General features: G+C 42.7%; 1 protein-coding gene across 5 annotated transcripts in view; it reads left to right on the forward strand.

The window, feature by feature from the left end:
* SAMD4A (sterile alpha motif domain containing 4A) overlaps positions 1–20655 on the forward strand; it is a 203578-nt gene that overhangs the window by 120608 nt on the left and 62315 nt on the right. For all 5 annotated transcript variants that reach the window (XR_004320712.1, XM_032482073.1, XM_032482075.1 and 2 more), the window contains one exon: positions 85–603. Coding sequence is in view for 4 of the 5 variants with exons in the window: in XM_032482073.1 (XP_032337964.1) it covers positions 85–603 (519 nt within the window). In the remaining variant the exon portion in view is untranslated. The remainder of the gene's footprint in view (positions 1–84; positions 604–20655) is intronic.

A 20655-nucleotide genomic window follows, 5' to 3' on the forward strand; every position in this document is an offset into this window, starting at 1 on the left:
CTCTAATCCCCAGGAATTCTCTTTCCAGTGTGGTGCTTGGAGCCAGTATAAATGCTTATTTGCCCTGTTTATTTTCCTTTTCAGGAATCATTAACCAATGGCAACAGGAATCCAAGGATAAAGTGATTTCCCTCCTGTTAACTCACCTGCCTTTGCTGAAGCCAGGAAACCTTGACGCAAAAGTAGAGTATATGAAACTGCTGCCCAAAATCCTGGCGCACTCCATTGAACACAGCCAGCACATCGAGGAGAGCAGGCAGCTGCTGTCCTATGCTTTGATACATCCGGCCACTTCACTGGAAGACCGCAGTGCTTTGGCCATGTGGCTGAACCACTTGGAGGACCGCACGTCAACCAGCTTTGGCGGCCAGAGCCGAGGCCGCTCAGACTCTGTGGATTATGGGCAGACACACTACTATCACCAAAGACAGAACTCCGACGACAAGCTCAATGGGTGGCAGAACTCTCGGGATTCTGGGATTTGCATCAACGCCTCCAACTGGCAGGACAAAAGCCTGGGGTGTGAGAATGGCCATGTGCCCCTCTACTCCTCTTCGTCCGTGCCCACCACGATCAATACAATTGGAACCAGCACAAGTACAAGTAAGTCCCCCGGAAGCCCTTTAGCGCAGTCTGGTTTGGCAGCTTGCTGTGTGTGGCATGTCCCGCTGGGAATGTCTGCTCCAAGCACCCCGTAACCCTGGGAGAGGAGGGCTGATTGGAATTGTTTGTGGGAAAGGGCTTTCTGGACCCCATCTTTGTTGTTCTTTTGACTCTGGAAAGATGGAAAAGATACTGGGCTGGTAAAAACAAATGATGGTCCAAACTCGGGTTCAAATAGACAAAAAAAAAAGAAGAAGAAAATTAGAGAGATTAAGTGGTGAAAGAAGAAAACTTCCTCTTTCCACAAATAGAAATGCCTTTCACTCACTGTCTTTCACCTGGGGTTTTTGGATTTGCCAAGACACTGAGTTACCGTGTGATTCTCTAAACCTAATTCTAACCCATGGTTAACCAGACAGCCTCATGGGCTTTGTGAATTTTCTGTTCTTTTTTTTTTTCCACTTCTATTTTCCCCCTTTTTCTTTCTTTCTTTCTTTCTCTCTCTCTCTCTCTCTTTTTTTTTTTTTTTTTTTTTTAATTTCACCCTGGAATGTCCCCTCCCTTGCATCTCCTCGTTTTAATCCCCAGTTGTCAGGGTCACTTTTCCTCCTGACTGCGGGGAGCAGGTTTGCTAACTGAGAATGCTGCTCTGTGCTGTGGCCTGATGTGAATGCTGTGGCCTTCTCTCGCTCAGCCTAACCCCTTAGGAGAGATGGGGCAGGAACAGCTTTGCGGGAGGGGATTGCCGAGGACAGCCTCTTGCTCTTCGGACCATTAAAGCAAAGTGCCCACAGTTGGGACTAGGGCCAGGAGTCCTCTCTGTGGCTCCTGACTTAGGCTGAGCAAAGTGTCAAACGTGCCACGAGTGCTTCTGTAAAGTGACAACGTGGGAGAGTGGCCGCCATTAAACAGAACTCCTTGATGCTGTTTTGCATGTGTCCCTGAATACAGCGTCAGCACCGAGATGCCTTTCTCGGGGAAAAGCTTTTACGGTTAGACCTTATGTGCCTGTCAACATGCAGGAACCCCCCCCAGTTAAAAGGCATGGGAGAATGAAGAATCGGTAGTGGCAGCTTCTTGGCCTCTACCAATCTTGTGGATCTTTTGGCTAATGGGCCTTTTTAAATGGCTTTCTCATATATGTGAGGGTGTTGAATTTTAACTACATTAGTTGAAACAGAACTTTAGTGAAGTAATCAAAGAAATACTTAAGATCCTGCATTGATAATGCCACAAGAGACTCTTAATTCTTTTTTCTATTTTTACGTTCAGATATTGATACCTTGCACATTTGGGGAATTAGGTGATTATCACGCATTAATTTATTGTGTAAGAGGTTCTGGTGACAGTGTTTTATCACAGACTGGTAATCCAGGGAGCAGTTTCACAAACCTCTATGTGATGGAGAGTGATGGCTTGAACTATTAAAGCAGACATACGCACGCTGGGATGGCAGAACTCCTTGGCCCGAGTTTCCTGGGTCAGTGACAGAATCTAGCAACTGTTAGAAAACTCTTTGATAGCTGGGATTGCTGTGAGCGCCTAGCTCCCTGCCCTCTCAGAACTTGGTCTTCTGTATTTTAAGGGGTTGAGGTTTATGTCATTTGTCTTCAGATTAGTCTTGGGTCATCACATTTCCAGCTCTACTGATTTACACATTTGGTCAGGTCTTGCTAAGATGAGTACGTTTAAGATGGTTGTCAGAGTGTAGCCAACGAGCACTTCTGCATTTCACTATGGCTGCTTAGCCCACCAGAGGGGAGGATGATGAGATGATTGTCGTGGCCTCCTAGGCCTTTGAGTCCCAGTGAAGTACGTGACCTGATAATGACTTGGAGGTTTAACACGGTAACTAGATTGTATCTCGAGAAGAAGAAAGAGGTTGGCGCCCTTTTTTAGAACATCAGTAAAGAAGATGAGAGCTCAGCTGTCTCCTCTAGAAAGTTTCGAACACTTAGGTCATATCAACACTTGTATTTCACTAACCTCTCTTTAACAAATTTTAACGTCATTGCTTTACCCCTCCACAGTATCGATAGTGGTTAAACTGTGTGTATCAGAACTGCAGTTCTTTGGGTCATTCATTCACTGGTGCTTCTATCAAACATCCCCTGAGCACCTGGGAGGGAGCTTGATGAAGTGGACAGAACAAGGACTTTTGTGTCACTACCTCCTGGCTCCAAATCTCAGACTTGTAATTAGCAAACTACAACTTGGCCAGGTAACTTTTCTGAGCAAGGTCCTCACTTGTAAAATGGGAACACTTGTGAGATCTACCTGCCAGGCTTGTGGCGAGGGAAAGCGAGTTCTGTATACAGATGCCCAGCCCTGGCCAGGACCAGTACTGGTAAGCTCTCAGTATGTGTCTGCTGCGTGAGTGAGACAGACTGGGCCAGACGGGGAGGAGCAAAGTGCTGGCACTGACCCCCAGACCCTGAGCCCTCATTTCATCTTCCGATGGTCTCCTGATAAAAGCATCTTTCCTGAGCCTGGGCCATGCAGAGTGTTCTAGGGGCACTTGAATATGCTGTGACTTTTAGCCACTTCACTGCAATAGAAAATGGTTTGAACTTAAGTCTTCAGATTCCGAGATAGAAGAGTACCATCTTGTTTGGGAAAAAGCAAAGAAGGTTGTTGGCTGAGAGGGAGTGAGTGAGGCAGACAGCGGTGCTAGAGGCTGCAGAGGTGATGGGGAGGGAGAGACCCTACGGGCATTGTAGGCCATTGCAAGGACTTTGACTTTTGCTCTCAGCAAACCAGGAAGCCATTGGAGGATTTTTGGCAAATGAATGATGTGCTCTGAGTCACACTTTAAAGGGATTCTTTTGGCTGCTATGTTAAGAATAGATTGTACTGGGGCAAGGACAAAAACATTTAAACCAGTTAAGAGACTATTGCAGTAACCCAGGCAAGAAATTAATGACTTCGACCAGGATGGCTGAAGTAGACGGGGGAGAAGTGATCAGAGTCTAGATATATTTTGAAAGTACAGCCAACAGGATTTCCTGAAAGAATAAATTAGAGGTGTGAGGAGAAGAATCCAAGATTGACTGCAGGGATTTTTGCTTATACAACCGTAAGTGTAGCACTGCCATCAGTTGAGATGGGGAAGTCTCTGTTTATTGAATATGTTTTGGGGTAAGATTGGGAGTTCAGTGTCATCAATGGTGAGTTTTCATGTCTGTTAGACATTCAGAGATGTCTCATAAGCAATTTAGATTTATGAGCATGCGGTTTGGGAGAGAAGACTGACTTGAGATAGATATTTGGGAGTTATTAGCACATGAATGGTATTTAAAACAATGAAACTATGAGGTGAGATTACCATGGTAGAGATGTAGCCAGAGAACCAAGGACTGGGCCTGGGCACTTCAACATGAAGGCTGGGGAAAAGAGGAGGGGCAGTGAGCCAAGGAGAAACCATTAAAGTTGGAGAAGACTCAAGAGGGTGGTGTGTGTGTGTGATGCAAGGCAAATGAAGAAAAGGTTTCAAGGAGCAAAAAGTGAACTGAGTAAAATGCTACTAATGGGTCCAATAAGACGTGGACCAGGAATTGACTGTTGGGTCTGTGGAGGAGGGATCTTATAGATCAACGGGAAGCGCTTCACACATGGCAGGCAGTTAAGGGATGAAGAAAGTTGAGTTAGTTGATTCCAAAAAGATAGGAGACACAATAGGGAGAGAAGCTAGCTACAAGTTTGATTTTGGATGTATATTCACTTTGAGAAGGTGCTGGAACATTGCAATGGAGAAAATGATGTGTAGGAGGCATTAAAAATAGATGATGGAACGCGAGCAGATTTTTGCAGGAAGGGATTAAGATGAGGTTAAGAGTAGGGGGCAAAAACAATGTCCTTAACTTAACAAGAATTAACCTCTTTTCATCCATTTAGACAGAGGCAAGAGGACCTTTTATTGATTACAGAAGTTAAATCAAGTGAGATCTCATAGGATATTTGCATGGGGCCTTTTCTTCCACGAGATAAGAGAAGAATGGTTTGGGGCAGTTGAGATGTCTATTAAGCAACATTTGGAATAGCATCAAGGTGTTTCAGACGAGAGGGAAGAACATGTTTTCAGTACCTATCCATTTAAGGCTACTCAGGGGTCTGATGACTGAGAGCAAGAATGTGCAGATTCTTCATCATGAGCTGGAAAGGGAGACCAGAAAGGACCAAGGGATTGGCTGTCATAAACCGTACACAAGTCTTAGCTTTGTTTCGGCCATCACAAGCAATTCCAAACATAACATGCATAGAACCTGGCTTAGCATCTCTCAGTTTGATTTCTGTCTCAAGTCTGCTATAGGAAAAGTAAACCATTCAGGAAAAGAACAAATCTCTCTTGGTCTTCTTTAAGAGCCCACAGAATTCCCTTGTGGGGAGGTCAGTGCCACCTCCATTGCCCCAGACTGACTTTCTAACCATTTTCTGCGTTTCACTGATGGACTTTGACCTGGAAGAAACCTATTTGCTGCAGTTACAAATGGAAGGGACTTGTTTCTTTTCAAATCATTGCAATACTTTATTTTTCTTAACATTCTTTACATTTGAATTTATAAACATGCCAACCTTTGCTAGCCTAGTATGAGGCAAGAACTCAAAACTCTGGGTTACAAAAACTATCCCCAAATACTCCATTCAGACTGCCCACTTCGACAGTCTCATGGTACAGCTTGGAAGCTTAATATTTCTTTTATTAATCTCCGTTGACTTTTCTGATGATTACAAACAATACATTATAAATTTTTTGGTACCATACAGCATGAAAAGTAAATTAACACTGATAGCTGCATAGTGTTTACTACACGCCTGGGCACTCCTCAAAATGCTTTACATAGATATTAACTCATTTAATTCTTATAACCCTATGATGTGGCTATTGCTGTTATCCCCACTTGACAGATTAGGAAACCGAGGCACAGAGAGGCTAACGTGACCAATGTCACAGACCATCTAAGTCTTGTGCCCCAAGTGTGCTCACTCAGCACTGACCCATACACTTAGTATTCTGTGTCCCAGTTTTTGATTGACATGTTCGCCTCCCCTTCCTGATTATGAATTCCTTGGGGACAGGGGTTTTGTCTTCTTTATCCCTCTTTCCCAGCACCTAGAACACCCTGTGGCTCCAAAAGCCACAAAAATGTTGGCAATGGCAAATTCCTGGCACGCGTTCAGCCCCTACTCTCCTGTGGTAGAGCATCTCTTAGGTAATGGCTGTCTCCTGCTGAGCCCAGATGTGGCCTCCAAGTCCTCTTCAACACACCCCTGGAGGCAGCCACTAAAATTCAACGAGAGATGGCATGTGAGCTGAAGCCTGTCTGCCCGCCCTGCCAGGAACGCTTGCTGAACAGTCAGGACTTAATAGATTCCTGGGCTCACTGGGCAGATGTTCATGAAATTAATGAATTTCCAAAATAAACAAGAAAGTGTCCTTGGGAATCCACGAAGTATTTGGTAATAATAGTGATCATTTAGCGGTCAGCTGTAATCCTCACGGTGACATTTATAGTGACTCTTCCTTTGTGACTTATTTTGCCAACTTAGTCTCAATACTAACAGACTTTTAATAACATACTGTGATCTTGATTGTGGAGGCAGTTAATATGAATTTATACAGGGAATAAAATGTACGAATTCGTACCAAAAAAATGAGTGTGTACAATAACTGCTGAGATCTGAGTAAGGCCTGTAGTCTTGTTAATTGTCATGTGTTAATAATGTCAGTTTCCTGGTTTTGATGACGCACTACAGTTGTGTCAAATGTCACCCTGGAGGATGCCAGGGAATGTGTACATGAGACCTCTCTCTGTAGTATTTTAGCAACTTCTTGTAGATCTATAATTATTTCAAAATTGAAAGGTAAAAAGTTAAAAACTCCTGGGGCATCCCGTGCCTTTCTTGGGCTTTGGTCCTTGTTTCTCAGCCTTCCTAGGGTCCATCCCTTCTTGGAGAGGTTGTCTGCTGGGCCTCAGGAAGCCAACACCTGAAACAAAACTACTTCAGCAGGCCAGGTGAGGAGCGGGGATGACATGGATCTCAGGAAAAGTGGCTCCTTTAGGAACCCCAGACCTGCAACCTAAGACAACTGCTCCAGTGCTATCAGCTTCTCAGGCAGCCGGGGCTGGCTCTTTCAAAGATAACTATTTGGTTCAGGAAGTCTTTCCTTTCCCCTCTGCCCTTCACACTTTCTTACAAGGCCACCAGCCACATCAGTTTCATTCCAGTCAGCTTGCAAAAAAACATCAGAACATAGACATTCAAGGGGAGGAGAGAGACCAGAAAGCTTTGGACAAGCCTGATAAGAGGAGGTCTTTGCAAGGGTCCTCCTGGAATCTGAAGAGAGGGACAAAGCTTGGAGACCCTGATTCTGTCTTGCTGGCTGCAGTTCCCCATCCTAACTTTGGGAGCCACTGGTATCATTTGGAGTTCCTTTAAATTTTCATGGAATTATTTTGTCTTTTACCAACAGACTTTCTTTCTCGGTGGAAAATTTCTTCCTCCTCAAAATGTAGCCAAGCTGGCATGTAACCGAAAAATTCCATTATTTCCTTAACCCCTCATTTGCTCTTCAAAGAGGTAACTCCAGTTGCTTTGCTTCCTTTGAGAAGCATTTATAACAACTGGCATGATATATTTTTAGCTTCAGCTTCCTTCCCCTTTGGGGGAAACTTTTTTTAAAGTATGGCCCTGACCTTCCTGATGCTACATTGTGAAGATGGCTCAGTGGTATCTCAGAGGACCCAATATTGCCACTGCCTGATCCTTCTTCCGTTTCCAAGAGTCCAGAGGTTTTACAGGACTGTGCTGTTCCTCACTGGGTCTAGTGTTTGTTTTCTGGGGCTTGGGGAAGAACAATCAGAGAAAAAAAAAAGACCCACTGTAGTAAGCAAGAAGCCTGCTAGTTTATTAGGCATCAGAAATCCTGCTGCTTGGGAAAAGTCAAAGACTTCTGTGGTACCCGTGCCTTGGGTCATGAGGCTGTGCCATCCGGCCCCTGTCCAGGAGGATTTTTTTAGACTCTAATGACAGTGAGGGTTATTAAACACTAGATGAGCTACAGAGGAAGGCAGCAGTGGTTCTAATTCTCCACCGTACTTCAAAAATAGGATGGATTCTGGCTGGAATAAACTGCTTAAATTGGACTATCCTGGAAGAGGGGAGGGGGGAGGGGGTGAACAGGATGGCTTCATGATGACTTTTTTTGAGCCCTGTAGTCTTAGGATTTCTATTATTTCACAAGATTTAGAGTTACAGTCTAACAGGTGCTGCTCCACAAACAATTGGACAAAAAAAATCTTTTAATCTTTATTAAATTACTTATTTTTTTTTCTCACCTTTAAGATTTCTGGGGACAAACTCAGATTACACCAAGGAGAGATTATCATGAATATAGCTTATCTTTTTTTTTGATATTAAGCATATTAAACCCTTGAATTTCATGGTTACAGGTGAGGGTAAATTTTAGTAGAAGCAATTACTATTAATTTGGGGTATATTTTCTAACTCTTAAACACTATAAATATCATTCCTGCCACCCCACCCCCCCGCCTTCACCCCAGTCCTGAATGTTCTACTAGGCAAAATACAGTATTAGGAAATCTCAGATGTAAATCAAATAAGAGAAGGTGTATGAAGATGGGAAAGTGAGGCGGGCAGGGGGCTTCCAAAGTCTGGAAAATGCTATAAAGGATTTTTGTGGTTTGGAGAAAGGCTAAAACTTCCAACAAACTCTGGGGTAATTGTTCTTTGCCAAAAGTCCTGGACCATTCCCATAGACAAATTCCGTGACTACAATTAGACAGTAGAGCCAATGAGAGCACAGGGTTTGCTTTAGAGATTTGTTTCATAGCCAACATTGTTAAGATGCATCCTTTTGGAAAAGCCCAACAAAACCCGTGTGGAGCTAAAAAATTTATGACAGATTATTTTATACTTTAGCCGTCTCATTTTTGTAGTAAGACATTGCAGTGCAAGGGGAATTATAAGGCTATAAGCAGCATTTTAGATACTCAAGTTTGCAGTATAAATGATGATGCAGTCTTGAACAAAATCAAGAAGGTGGCTTTGAAGTCTTAAAGACTTGGTTTTAAATTCCAGCCCCACCAATACCTAGGTGGGTGACCATGGGCAAGTTCCTTGACCTCTAAACCTCCTTTCCTCATCTATAAGATGAGAATACATTTCAGTAGAAGACCTCATAATTGGCTTAGTCAGGGTGAGTAGCTGATGTGTTATTTGCAATAGTTGTTTAAAGCATAATAGTTGTTTTAAGCATATGCCTCTTTTGTGCTTAACTTAAACATATTAACTTAAAGCATAAGTACATACATTCTTGTGTCATCTTTTGTATGGTGTGATGTTCCTTTCTTTGAGGATAGCGTTCCTGACTGAGGCTGGTCTTTGTTTTTCCTCCATAAATCACACCCCTGATCCATTATTGTCTGTGATTTCTTTAAAACGGAGTAGGAATTTGAAGACATTTGCAAAAACAATTTGAGCACAGAATCTTCCCTAGATTCTGGTTTTATTCTGTTTATAATTTAGCTTATAGTTTTCTCACTAACACTGAATTCCACAGTAGATTTTTTTAAGTAAAGCACTGAATATTTTCTAAGGCTTGTAACAAAATTTTTGAGCAATTAGCTTTTTTATAATTCATATGTTATCATCTCTGTTACATATTTTTTAATGACAGATTTACAGTAATAAGCACAACTGGCATGAATAGGTTTGGAAACGAATTCAACTGACCCGAGGTACACCTGCAAGTCAGCTGATGGGAGCAGAGAAGCACACGTAAATTCCAGCCCTTGAAGGGTCCATGAACCATGGGCATCCCTAAGTAGTTGAAAGGGAATGGAGAGTACTGGCTGCTCCAGCAAGTTAGCTAAGTGAAGATGAGTTAAAAGAGCTTCTTAGGGTTGTGAGGGTTAAATGAGAAATGTGTATAAAGCCAATAGGAGAGGCTCAACAAACAATAGCCCTCTTTATTATTACTTCTGCACTGGCTGTTAATGTTGTTACAAGTAAAGGGTGGTTCATCCAACAGCCCAGGCTCTGCAATAACCTAGGCTGAAATAGGCTTCCCAGGACGGCTCTATGACACAGCTACTCCAGTATATGCTCAATTGAAATACAGATACTTTGAGTCAGCTCTGTGAAGAGCCAGCCTTCCACAATTACCTATATCCCCTTAAGGATTGTTCCAGCGGTATATCTTACTAAATAGCTTAAAATGGACCAGAAGGGAAAAAAAAAAAAAAAGAGTAAAGAGTAAGGTAAAAATTTGTTGTTGCTTCTTTGGGATCCATTGCTAACAGGAATAATTTTTTTAAATTGGCAATAAGTGTAAGGATATTGTTCAGATTTATTAAAATAATCCTTAAGTGACAGAATAAGATTTAATAGAGACAAATGAGGCTCTGAGTGTAGACACAGGCTAGGGGAGTGTGGCCAGTCCCAAGAATGTGGAGTGTCTGGAAGAAAAGAGCCGTGGTTAGGAAGGTCACTCCACCTGCAACTCTGTGTGAAACCCTACACTCTCAGGAACTCTACTGCTTTATCATGGCATGAGGCTGCATGACCCCTGAGGACCCTTGATAGTGCTTTCAGTCTGTGCTTCCAAAGGAGAAACTCTGACTCACAGGGCACTGCTGCTGCTGAGTATGTAGTGCTGTTATATTGAGGTGAGCGGGAGGAGGAGAGTGAAATGCCAACTAATGTGCTGGCCTAGTCTAAGAGAGTTGGCACTGCCAAAGCCAGGAAGAGATCCTCCTGCTATATTCAGCATTAACTACATGCAGTGAGAATCTCATCTGATTTTGGTCTCCTTCATTTTTAAAAAAATGTGAACACCAGTAACTGTTACCTAGAATGTGGAACTGGGAAGTCTGGCAGGCAGGAATGGGGAGGATTACTTTCCACTCTCCCATTTGAAGGGAGTAGATAGTGCCATGTATTACCTGTTGAAAATAAAAAATATACCTATAAAATGAAAAAGATATAAAGATGTCAGTGAAGAGAGTGAGAAAAAAAAAAGACATACATTCTAAAAGAAAAGACAGGGTAATTTAGCCCAGAGTAATAATACTAAAAAAGGAGTGACTTGATAATTTAGAAACATATTAGAGTTTATTAATATGAAGGGTACTATCTTGAGTTCCTTGGTCTGTGTCATATGGAAAGAAAAGAAAATTAGCAAAAATTGTAGGCAGAGATCTTGGTGATGATGAAACTCCATGGCAAGTAGAATCCAAATGCGGATTTTCTGTTTTTTCTGAGCTTAAAGAAAGAAAGAAAGAAAATGGGAGGGTCACCAGGTTCAGTTGCCTGGTGCCCGGATTGCAGGCCACCTGAAAGCCACCCTTGCTCTGTGATTGTGGCCTCATGACAATGTGATTCTTTTGGAAGAAATGTGGACTGTTTGAAGGCTGTTTTAAGAGATCTGATCAGTGTTTGGCATGATGCCAGTCTTGTACCTGTGCCACTAAGTCAAACATTTCCAAGGTGGGAAGCAGCTTTAGGGCTCTATCTCAAAAGCTACTGCTCACTTTGGATTTAAAACACACAACCACTTACGCTCTACTCAAGTCAAAATAAAATTAGATGTGTATCCCTCAGACCCAGTTTCCCGAGAGGCATCTGTGAGTAGCATCAACAGATGACTACAGCACCCAACACTCTCTTAGAGAGCCTGTAAATTCAACTTCTCACAGAAAAGGGATGACAGTGGCAAGCATTAAGAAACTTAGCATACTCTCCTAATCTACCATTAGTATCTGGGTAAAGCATATGGAAGAGAACATATACATTAGACAAACCTCATTTACACAGTGGGTTTATTCTTTAAAAGTTGTCTGAAATGACCTTTTTTAAATCAAATTATTTTCCCACTGACTAAAACTATAATTTGGAGGTATCAACTGTCTTGGTTTCGAATTAATCTTCATTGGCAGGAACTCTTAAAATCAGGTTAAGATCACCAGTTCCTGAGATTCTCAAAGTTAATGATCTGTAAAGTATTTTAAGATAAATATTGAGAGGATTTCATCAGATAATTTTTTTTTTTTTACAATGTGCGTAATAGTCTTCTCTGATTGGTAAATTGAAATCCTTGAGGTGACTTTTTTTGGTTTGGGTTTGCTGTTTTTCAGAAGTCATTTACATGGCGTTGCATGGCATAGTGGTGGTTCCAATTCCCACCTCCAGCTGTGTTTCTAAACGCAAAGAGGGCAGCTTTCCCAAACACTTTTTGGGAAGAGCTAGAGAGAGGAACTTGCTGAGGAAAGATGTTGACGTGAGGGCTTGGCTAGAACACTGCCTGGGTCTGCGTCTACTGGGTACATTGAGAGGATGCTCAGGACTGCAGCACGTTTAGGAAGTTGGAAGAATTTTGGAGTAGTCATTAGATCTCAGGGAGAAAGGGAATTATTCACACATGTTCACCACCATCCAGGAAACTGTTTTGTGCCTGTGATGTTATTAACTCTGGTAGGCTTAGCAGGATCATTCTAATATCCTTACTGAATGTTATAAATAAATATTACTCTAAAAATCAAAGCTCACTACAAGTACAGTCATGGCATCTGTGGGTAAAAATGACCACATCTGTATGTTTGTTTAATTTTGGTGATGTTGCTCCACATTCACCTGGAATCGCAAAGGATTGTGTGCTCCACTACCAAGTCTGAGAGTCCTTGATTCCCGAAAGTGTCTCTCATTTGGTTACAACTGACGGTGTGACTGAGGCCAGCCTGTCCCTGAGTCTGGATCTGAGCTGCAGATCCTGAATTCAAGGTAAACCTTGTTACATAGCTCACTGCCATTCAGGAGTGAGTTTTGTCAATACTCAGAGAAAGTAGATGTCTTGCAAGCAAAGACGTGTGGCATGAAGGCTTTCTTTTTAACCTATGAGATTGGTGAGAAAGAATTTAAAGCTTTGTATGGTCACAGTTCTTCCCCTAATTTTCTATTGGTGATCTCCAGCTAGAGACAGCTGCATAATTTTTATTTGCTTCCAGAGTTCTTCTTTTGCCACTCCATCTGTATGCAGTTCAGAGAGCAGGCTAATTAGGGGGTACTGGAGAAGCAGTGGCTCAGAGAAAAGCTCTTTAAGTGCTCAGCCAGGATAGCTCAATGCCAGGGTCACGCTCGTGACCATCTCCTCATTCAGGTCCACATGTCTGCACGGGAGCTGCCTTCCATCCTTCTGTAGCTGCGTGAACAAACTTCTTAGAAGGATCATCACGAGAAATAAGTGCTTTCTCTTAAAAGACAGAACAAGTAAAAGATTTCATGTTTATTTCTTGGGTCTTCACATGGGAAAATTAGCCACCAAGTGGCCAAGAACAAAGATATGTTCCTATCCTTCACCAAGGTTTTGTATTTTTGGCTGCCCCTGCAGTGGCTTAGGAGCAAGTTTTATACATTCAGAGGTCAGACTCTCAAACTGGTGTAAATCCAAGCAAAAGGGTAGCTGAAATTCCTTGAGCCAAGAGATTGCTTTTACCTGTAGGTCAGGTTTTTTCAACTCCACTTCATCATATTGGATAATTGATTTACTTCCAGAGATGTTGGCCTCCCTGATACCCTAAATGTCATGGACTGAGAGATATAAAACATTTGCTGGGATCATTCTCTTAAGAATCCTGACTCTGGGAAGTGGGTACAGAGCAACTCCTTTCTCCTCTGCCCCTTTCTCTTTTAGATCCATCAGCTTAGATTCAGCCCCTTAGAGTGATCCAGACTGGCAAAGATTTGGGGCTCTGGCTGAGCTGTTGGAAGTCTAGAAGAAGCCGGCTTGATACCTAGATTGATCTTCATCCTAAAGAATCTCTAGACTCCCAATGCCAATCAGAATTTTGATTAAATTTCTACCTCAAATGAACCCATGACGATCACAAGGATCCCACTGGAAATCCTATCTCTGAGCCCTCACAAGTGGAGTTGGGTCTTCCTTTGGTGCTGGCGAAGTTTGCTTTCCCTCAATTCCTATAGTTCGAAGATGAGTCTGACTCTCCAAATTACCCCAATTTACATCACCTCACAAATCTAGCCATGCAGGGGCCTAGTTTTTAGGATTAAAGGGAGAGTTGGGGCAGATGACTCCATTTCTCAACTGTCTGCTCTGTTATGCCCTGGCAAGTTCAAGAACTGCTTGCTGGTAGCATGGATCTAATGGCAGGATTGCTGATTATGCTGATGGCAGAATCAGAGTCCAGAAATGTCTTAGGCAGTATCAACTTGTGGTTCAGAGGACATGCTTTGGGGTCAGACCAACCTGGATCTGACTGATTCCACTGATTCCCAGTTCCACTGATTACAAGCTGTGTGACTTTGGAGAGATGCCTTAACTTCTCTTGGCCTTGATTTCCTCATATTAAAAAAGGGGGTGATAATCACCACCCATGAGTGATTGCAAAAGTCCTCACTGGGTCTAAGTACAATCATTTTTTTGGAGATAAAGACTTTACACTAACGCTTCTGATCTAAAAACTTGTGCTCCTTCAGTTTTAGGAAATGTTCTCAAATTTTAAAAATAATCCTCTCTCATTTTAATCAGATAATAACACTTCTCTTTTGATCCTCTAATTTCCTTAACTTTTCCTTTCCTAGTTTCAGTCTTTTTACTCTACATTCAATTTTTTCATTCTACTTTCTGGATGATTTCTATAACTTTATCTTCTAAACCTACTATATAATTTTTAATCTTTGCAATTGTATTTTCATGCAAAACTTCTTGTTCTTTGAATGTTCCTTTTTGTATCTCATTCTGTTCTTGTTTCTTGGGTGTAAATCTTTTTTCTGTTATCTCTGAAGATGGTACAGTTGGAGTTCGGAGACTTTTTTGGCTCCCAGTGTGGTCTGTGCTTCCTTGAGTTAATTTTTCTGTTTGTTTTGAACCCTGTCTCTCAAGCAAGAGCCTTACATTTAAGAGCAAGGCACTAGAACTTGTGTGTATGAATTTCACCACCAGGAGATCTGGTCGGGCCCGGCCAGGCTGTTTTGGTGGGACTCACAGCTGTAATTCTTAACTCATGAACTAGCCCATTTCCCCTAGAGGAATCCTTTTCTCCTTCTGGAAGATACAGGCCTGACTGCCTGGGTTCTAGGGGCTGTTAGGAGAAAGATGCTAAGATGATACAGTAGTTGCCTGGTTTTGTGGGGTCAGGGAGAGAATCTGAGGGTCTCTCTGTGTCTTAGACATATTTTCTGCCAAACCTACTATTTTCAGCCCCTCCCTGCTCCCCTGCCTTCAGAGATACCTGGTCTCCGAATCCTGAACTTGGGAGTTCTGCAGCATGAACCATCATGGTCACAATTGCTATGGGCACAGGCATCACCTTCCTTTGGTCTACTGAGTCTGTTACCTCCATGTTCTTCCATTTTCCAGCTTCCAAAATTTTGTCAATTTCAGTGACTGCTGATACCCATTGTCATCTCCTGTCTTCTCTTCTGCATCCTTTTCCTTGTGCATTTATGCCATTGCTGTCATGTTAGTGAGTTTCCAGAAGGAACAGTAACATCTACATAAATTAAAAGTCCATTTTAACTTGTTTACTTGTTTATTATCTATCTCCCCCACTTGAATATAAATTCCAAAAGGCCAGGGACCTGGCCTTGTTCACCACAGTACTCCTACTGTCCAGAACCCTCCCTGGCATACCATGGATGTTAAATAAATACTTGTTGAATGAATGCATGTATGAATGAATGACATAATATAGATCTTTTTGTATAATGCTTACAGCCCAACAAATGATCACTATCTTATCCCTAATTATTTTAGTCTTTGAGGTGAAGTATTGAAGCCAAACTGTATGTTGCTCATGGCCATTAATTTTAAATGGAGAAAAGTCTGTCTCCTAAATTAAAATCTTTATTGAGAGGTATCTGGAATATCTTACCTCCCCCAGAACTCCCTCTTCAAGCTCAGACTTTCCCTGATAGTGATCTTCTTACCATAACTCTCATTACTAATAGAATGTCACCTGTTTCTGTTAAAGTAAGGTCTGTATTTGAAAGAGAAGCAACTGCCTGAAGATCCCATTGCCAGGTGGACCTAGAGCCCAGTTCTTCTTCCCAATGTGACCTTCAGCCTGTCACCTTCCTTCCCTCAGATAAGACAGTTTCTAGGCTGGGAAGAACAAAAAGATCCATTAAAAGATCCCTGAAGCTTTTTTGGGCTCTAAAAGGACAGATTCTGCACGAATTATAAAGTGTCAATAAACAATAAATAACCATCTCTAGGGCCCAGGTCTTACCATAGTGTCATCCCTGTGAAGATGCCCAGTCTTTTCAAATGACAAATTGGTCAATTAATTAGATAATTAGGTTTATAATTGATGACTTCTAGATATACATATAGACATCCCAGTTGTAAGCCTCTGTATAAATGTAGTGTCACAATAAAACCCACAGAATTAAATAAATACAACCCAAACTGATGAATAAGGTTAACTATAATGGAGAAACAAGTCTTCCACTGGCGCAGATTTTGGCTGAAAAAAGATGTTGCTTTGTCCAATCTCCAAACAATACTTAACTTCACATCAGTGCTGGCGATCTCTCTGACCAGTTAGGCACAAACAAGAGAGTCCTATGGCAGGACTTGGGTGGTGGAAGGCTCAACAGTGGTTGCCAGCCAGTATGAGGAGGACTGGTGCACAGAATGCCCAGAACTGGAAAAATGCCAGCCCACTGTGAAGACACAACAGCTCTGGGTCTGGAAAAACCTGATGGCATGCAGTCATTTTTGGAGGCCCCTGATCCTGCTGTGTTTGGCTTACATTGTTTGTGATGTACACAGGCCTCAACATTCAGGTCCTGCAATGTATTATTCTGGTGTTATCTGGATTATCTATTTTAAATCACAGATTTATTATTCTACCCCTCTATCAGTGACATTGATAGGAAGACTAATGACCATTGGTATAATCTGAATGATAAAGACCACAAACACAGGGGCTCTAGTATCAGCTTCAGTGTCAACTTTGTTGAGTGACCTTGGCAACTTCTGTATCTCTTTTGGACTCTGGTTCCTTAAGTGATAACATGGCAAGGCAGGTAGATTGGATGATTTCTAAATCAGATTCTTAAAGTGCCTTCCTGTTTTAAAGTTCTGGAATTCTCAGATAATTGAAGAGTAAATAAATGAAGAGAACACATTGCAGGGCCCATGCAGTTCCAGTCTTCTGAAAATAGTATTCCTGGAGGAAGGGCCTAAGAAATGTAGCACCATCTTTAAAATTCCGTCAGAACCAACTCCATTGGGTATCTAAACAATAGCAACATCTATGTTTTAAGAAAACATGGGCATTGACCTCTACCAGTCCTCCTGAGGGCTGGACTCAGGACTGAGAAACTCTGTGCCCACCCCATCGGGCACCTGGTGAGTCAGTGTTCATTTCTGGGGGTACCCTTCTTGAAGCACAACTTTCCGTTTAGGGAGACTTCATGGTTATTTTACATCTTTGAAGGGGAAAAAAAAAAAAAACTAGGTTGTTTCTCTTAAGTCTACTAGCTCCTCCAGCATTTAATTTGAAATGAAAAGATCCTGGTTTGGCTTTTTTTTTATGCAGAGGCTCGCCTGACTCTGCCCTCAGAACACCCACGCAAGACCAAACCCGTAAGTTTTGTGAGCCATTTGGGGGAAGCCCAAATGGAAAAGAGATGCTTCCTGTGCAGCAGAGCCGGTGATTTCTAATTCAGTTACAGGGAATCTTCAGGCCACACAGAGCCATGGATCTTAAATGGCTGCATGGGATAGCCAACTTGCAGCCAAGGAAACAGCCTGCACATTTACTGCAGAAGCCAGAGAGGAGAGATTTTTTGACTTGCATGTATTTCCCTTGATACTGTCATTCTAAAACGGAGAGCCAGGATTCAGAGAGGGATCTGGTGTATTACCACCTCCTCAAAAACTCTCATTAGTCCTGGACATACAGTAGCAGATTGATTGAAACTGAAATCACCTAAAATTTTTACTTCCTTCAGCAATTCTTCACCTTCATGTAAAGTATTACTTAGAATATCAACCTTGCCTTACGGCTCTTAGCTGCCATGTGCCTATAAATGATGGAAGGTGATGGCTTAATAAATGATGAAAGATACTGTTTGCATCTGTGCAGCCTTGTCTTTTATTATTCTCTTTTTGGCATCTGTAGCCCTAGTGACTAGCATAGTGCCCTATGCTTAGAGATGCTCACTAAGTATTTGTTTGATGAGTGAATAAGGAGGTTGGCTTAAACTCTTTTTCTGGGAAGGTGAAAAGCTGACTTCAAAAGCATCTTGCACTCATCATCTTAGTGGGCCTTCATCATCCTTCCTAGTACCCGGCACATACCCAGCACTGGGCACATGCTCAGCAAGTATTGGGTGTGTGGATGGATGGATATATGGATGCGTGGGTGGATGGATAGATGATGCTGGCAGCATGTGATCCCACAGCAACCCTGAAAGGGAGGGAAGAGAGTTATCACCATTGCTGTAACTATTTTCCAGATGAGTGCTATGAGACCCTGAATAAGGGGCCAATGGACTTGCTCAAGATTTGGGTTTATTGAGTGTTCAGTGGCGGGGCCAGAGTTCTTTTTGCCATGAAAAGCAGTGTAGAATTGGGCTGAAGGAGGGAGGCTTGCCGGTCAGAGAACCTTGGGTTTTGAACCCTGGTTCTCACCTCTTCCTGGCTGTCAGATCTTTGCCAAGTCCCTTACCCTCTGCACCTCAGCTTCCTCTCTGTGAAGTAAGTGTTTTTGTGTTTGTATGTGGGGGGGAGGAGTAATGCTAGAACCCACCTCGTGAGGCATTAAGTGAGAGTCGAATGAAACATCTTGTGTACATATTTGGCGAGTATGTGACATTCGGTCAGCCTTGACGAATGGTAGCTGGTGCCGCTCTTGCGCTCACTCTCGTGTGGCTCCTCTTCGGCGATGAAGGTCCAGGAAAGCTGGTCCTAAGGATGTTCTTCTGGGTTGCATTTAGGGAGAGGACAGTACAGTATCCCAGCCCAGAGCTGGGAAGAAAGAAACAGACTAAGGAGACGGAGCATTCATCCATTCAGTCACCCTCCTGTGAAAGCCCAAAATGCGTGGGCGAGAGGAGAGCATTGCGATGAGCCAGGAAGGGGTAGGCATGAGGGAAGTTAGTGCCTTCCCTTCTCCAGAATCTGGTCTGCGGTGAGCGGCTGGCGGCTCCTTTACCCTGACACCCTCGGGGGCTGTTCTATTGGAATTACAAAGCAGGCTTTTTGAAAATTTGGAGAAACAAACAAGGTGAGGAAAATATCTTGTCCAAATGAGAACGGCACTGCATAAATATGCTAATAGCATCATAGATGATTGGCTCAGGGAGGGGTTGAGAGATCAGCCACTGGGCTGTAATGGCTTTTTCAATGCTGCGCCCTCAGCTTTTAGAGGACGCATGGTGGCGACTCAGCAAATGTCTGATGAAGGAAAGAAGGAAGGAGGGAATTCGTCTAGTCCAATCCCCTTGTTTTGCCTATGAAGAACCCAGTGTCACCTACCTACCTAATAGGTTCTTAGCTTGAATTTATAAACATAGTGGAAGTACTCAGGCTCTTCCATAAGGACTTCAGGCAATCAGTGTGGCTCACCAATGTCAGGACAAAGAGAAGGCCTCAGGAGGAGTTCTGGGCACTGAAATTTAATGGAAAAGAAGGTCATATGCTCTCACCCTCCAAAATGGAAATGACATATGAACACTTAAAATGAGTGAGAGTAAAGGAAAGACCAAGTTGAGTCTGAACCAAAGGAAGATAATTCTGATTGGGGCAGAGAAAGTTTGTCAGTGCAGAGAAGAACTCTGAAAGAGCAACAAAGACACACTTTTCGGTACGACAGGCCATGGTAGAAAATTCATCTCCTGTAAATGTGTGAAACACTATCAGATAATCAAAGATATTTTTCATACTGCACATAATACACTGAAAATGCTCCATGAATATCATTAGACTGACTAGTACTCTGAGTTGCTTTTTCAGTTATCAGTGTTGGTTTATATTGAGGTATTCTCACTCTGACAACTAATAACTAATATTTCTGTAGGACTTGACAGTTTGCAAAACACTTTCCTGTACAATAAATGATTAATTTTTTTCAACAGTCCTATATGATGGAGCCTTTGCTATCTACTTCTGGGGGAAACTGAGGCACAGAAAGGCCATATGACTTCCAGCCCAAATCCCCAATGCTTCTTACAAAAGCAGGCTGCTTTTGCTGTAGATGGTGCCTACCCAATGTCAACAGAACAAGTGTCAAGCCAGCAAGTTAGGGCTGAGTGTGTAGCCAGTACTCCTTAACCTCGAGTGTGCACGCAAATCTCCTGGGATCTTAAAACGCAGATCCTAATTCTGGGTCTGGGACGAGGCCTGAGAGTCCAGCCCTTCTGACAAGCTCCCAGATGATGCTGATGTCACTAGTCCGTAGATCTGGAACACCTTTTGGTTTTGGCCGTTTGTAAATCAGTTATGCTCTCATGAGCCGAACTTCTAGACCAAGAGAAAAGGTACTCAGAGCTTTCTGCAGCTGATTCATGTTCAGAAAGTGCCTGGGGCTGACCCCCGACCCTCTTTTCCTGCTTAGCAGGAATGAAATGGCCACAGCAAGAGGCAGGCACTCTTACCCAGGAGTCTAGGGAGTCTTTAGAAACTTCTGCCCAAGTGTCATTCAGGTTGGAACTCTGGTACCAAAATATCATTTATTTTACTGGCAGGTAGGGCAAGAGTGATAAAATCCTGAGCAGAAGTCTGCATGTAAACCCAAAGCAAACAAAATATCGGTGGGAGATGCAATGATTTGTGCTTTCTTTACCAAGCCATTTAAAAGGTAAACAAGATACCCATTCTTTGGGGGACTCTTATTAAGACCAGCAAGAAGCAGTGGCCATCCTGGGGAGGTTTGTAGTGCCCAGGATGTGGGCAGAGTTTGGAGGGAACACTGAGGGAAGATGGTTCTCAGCCTGGCTAGCTATGAAAACCACTCAGGTGCATCAGAAAGTACTCCACTCCACCCCGACTCTACTACAAGGATT

Source organism: Camelus ferus, chromosome 6 (assembly GCF_009834535.1).
Source record: "Camelus ferus isolate YT-003-E chromosome 6, BCGSAC_Cfer_1.0, whole genome shotgun sequence".
NCBI lineage: Eukaryota > Metazoa > Chordata > Mammalia > Artiodactyla > Camelidae > Camelus > Camelus ferus.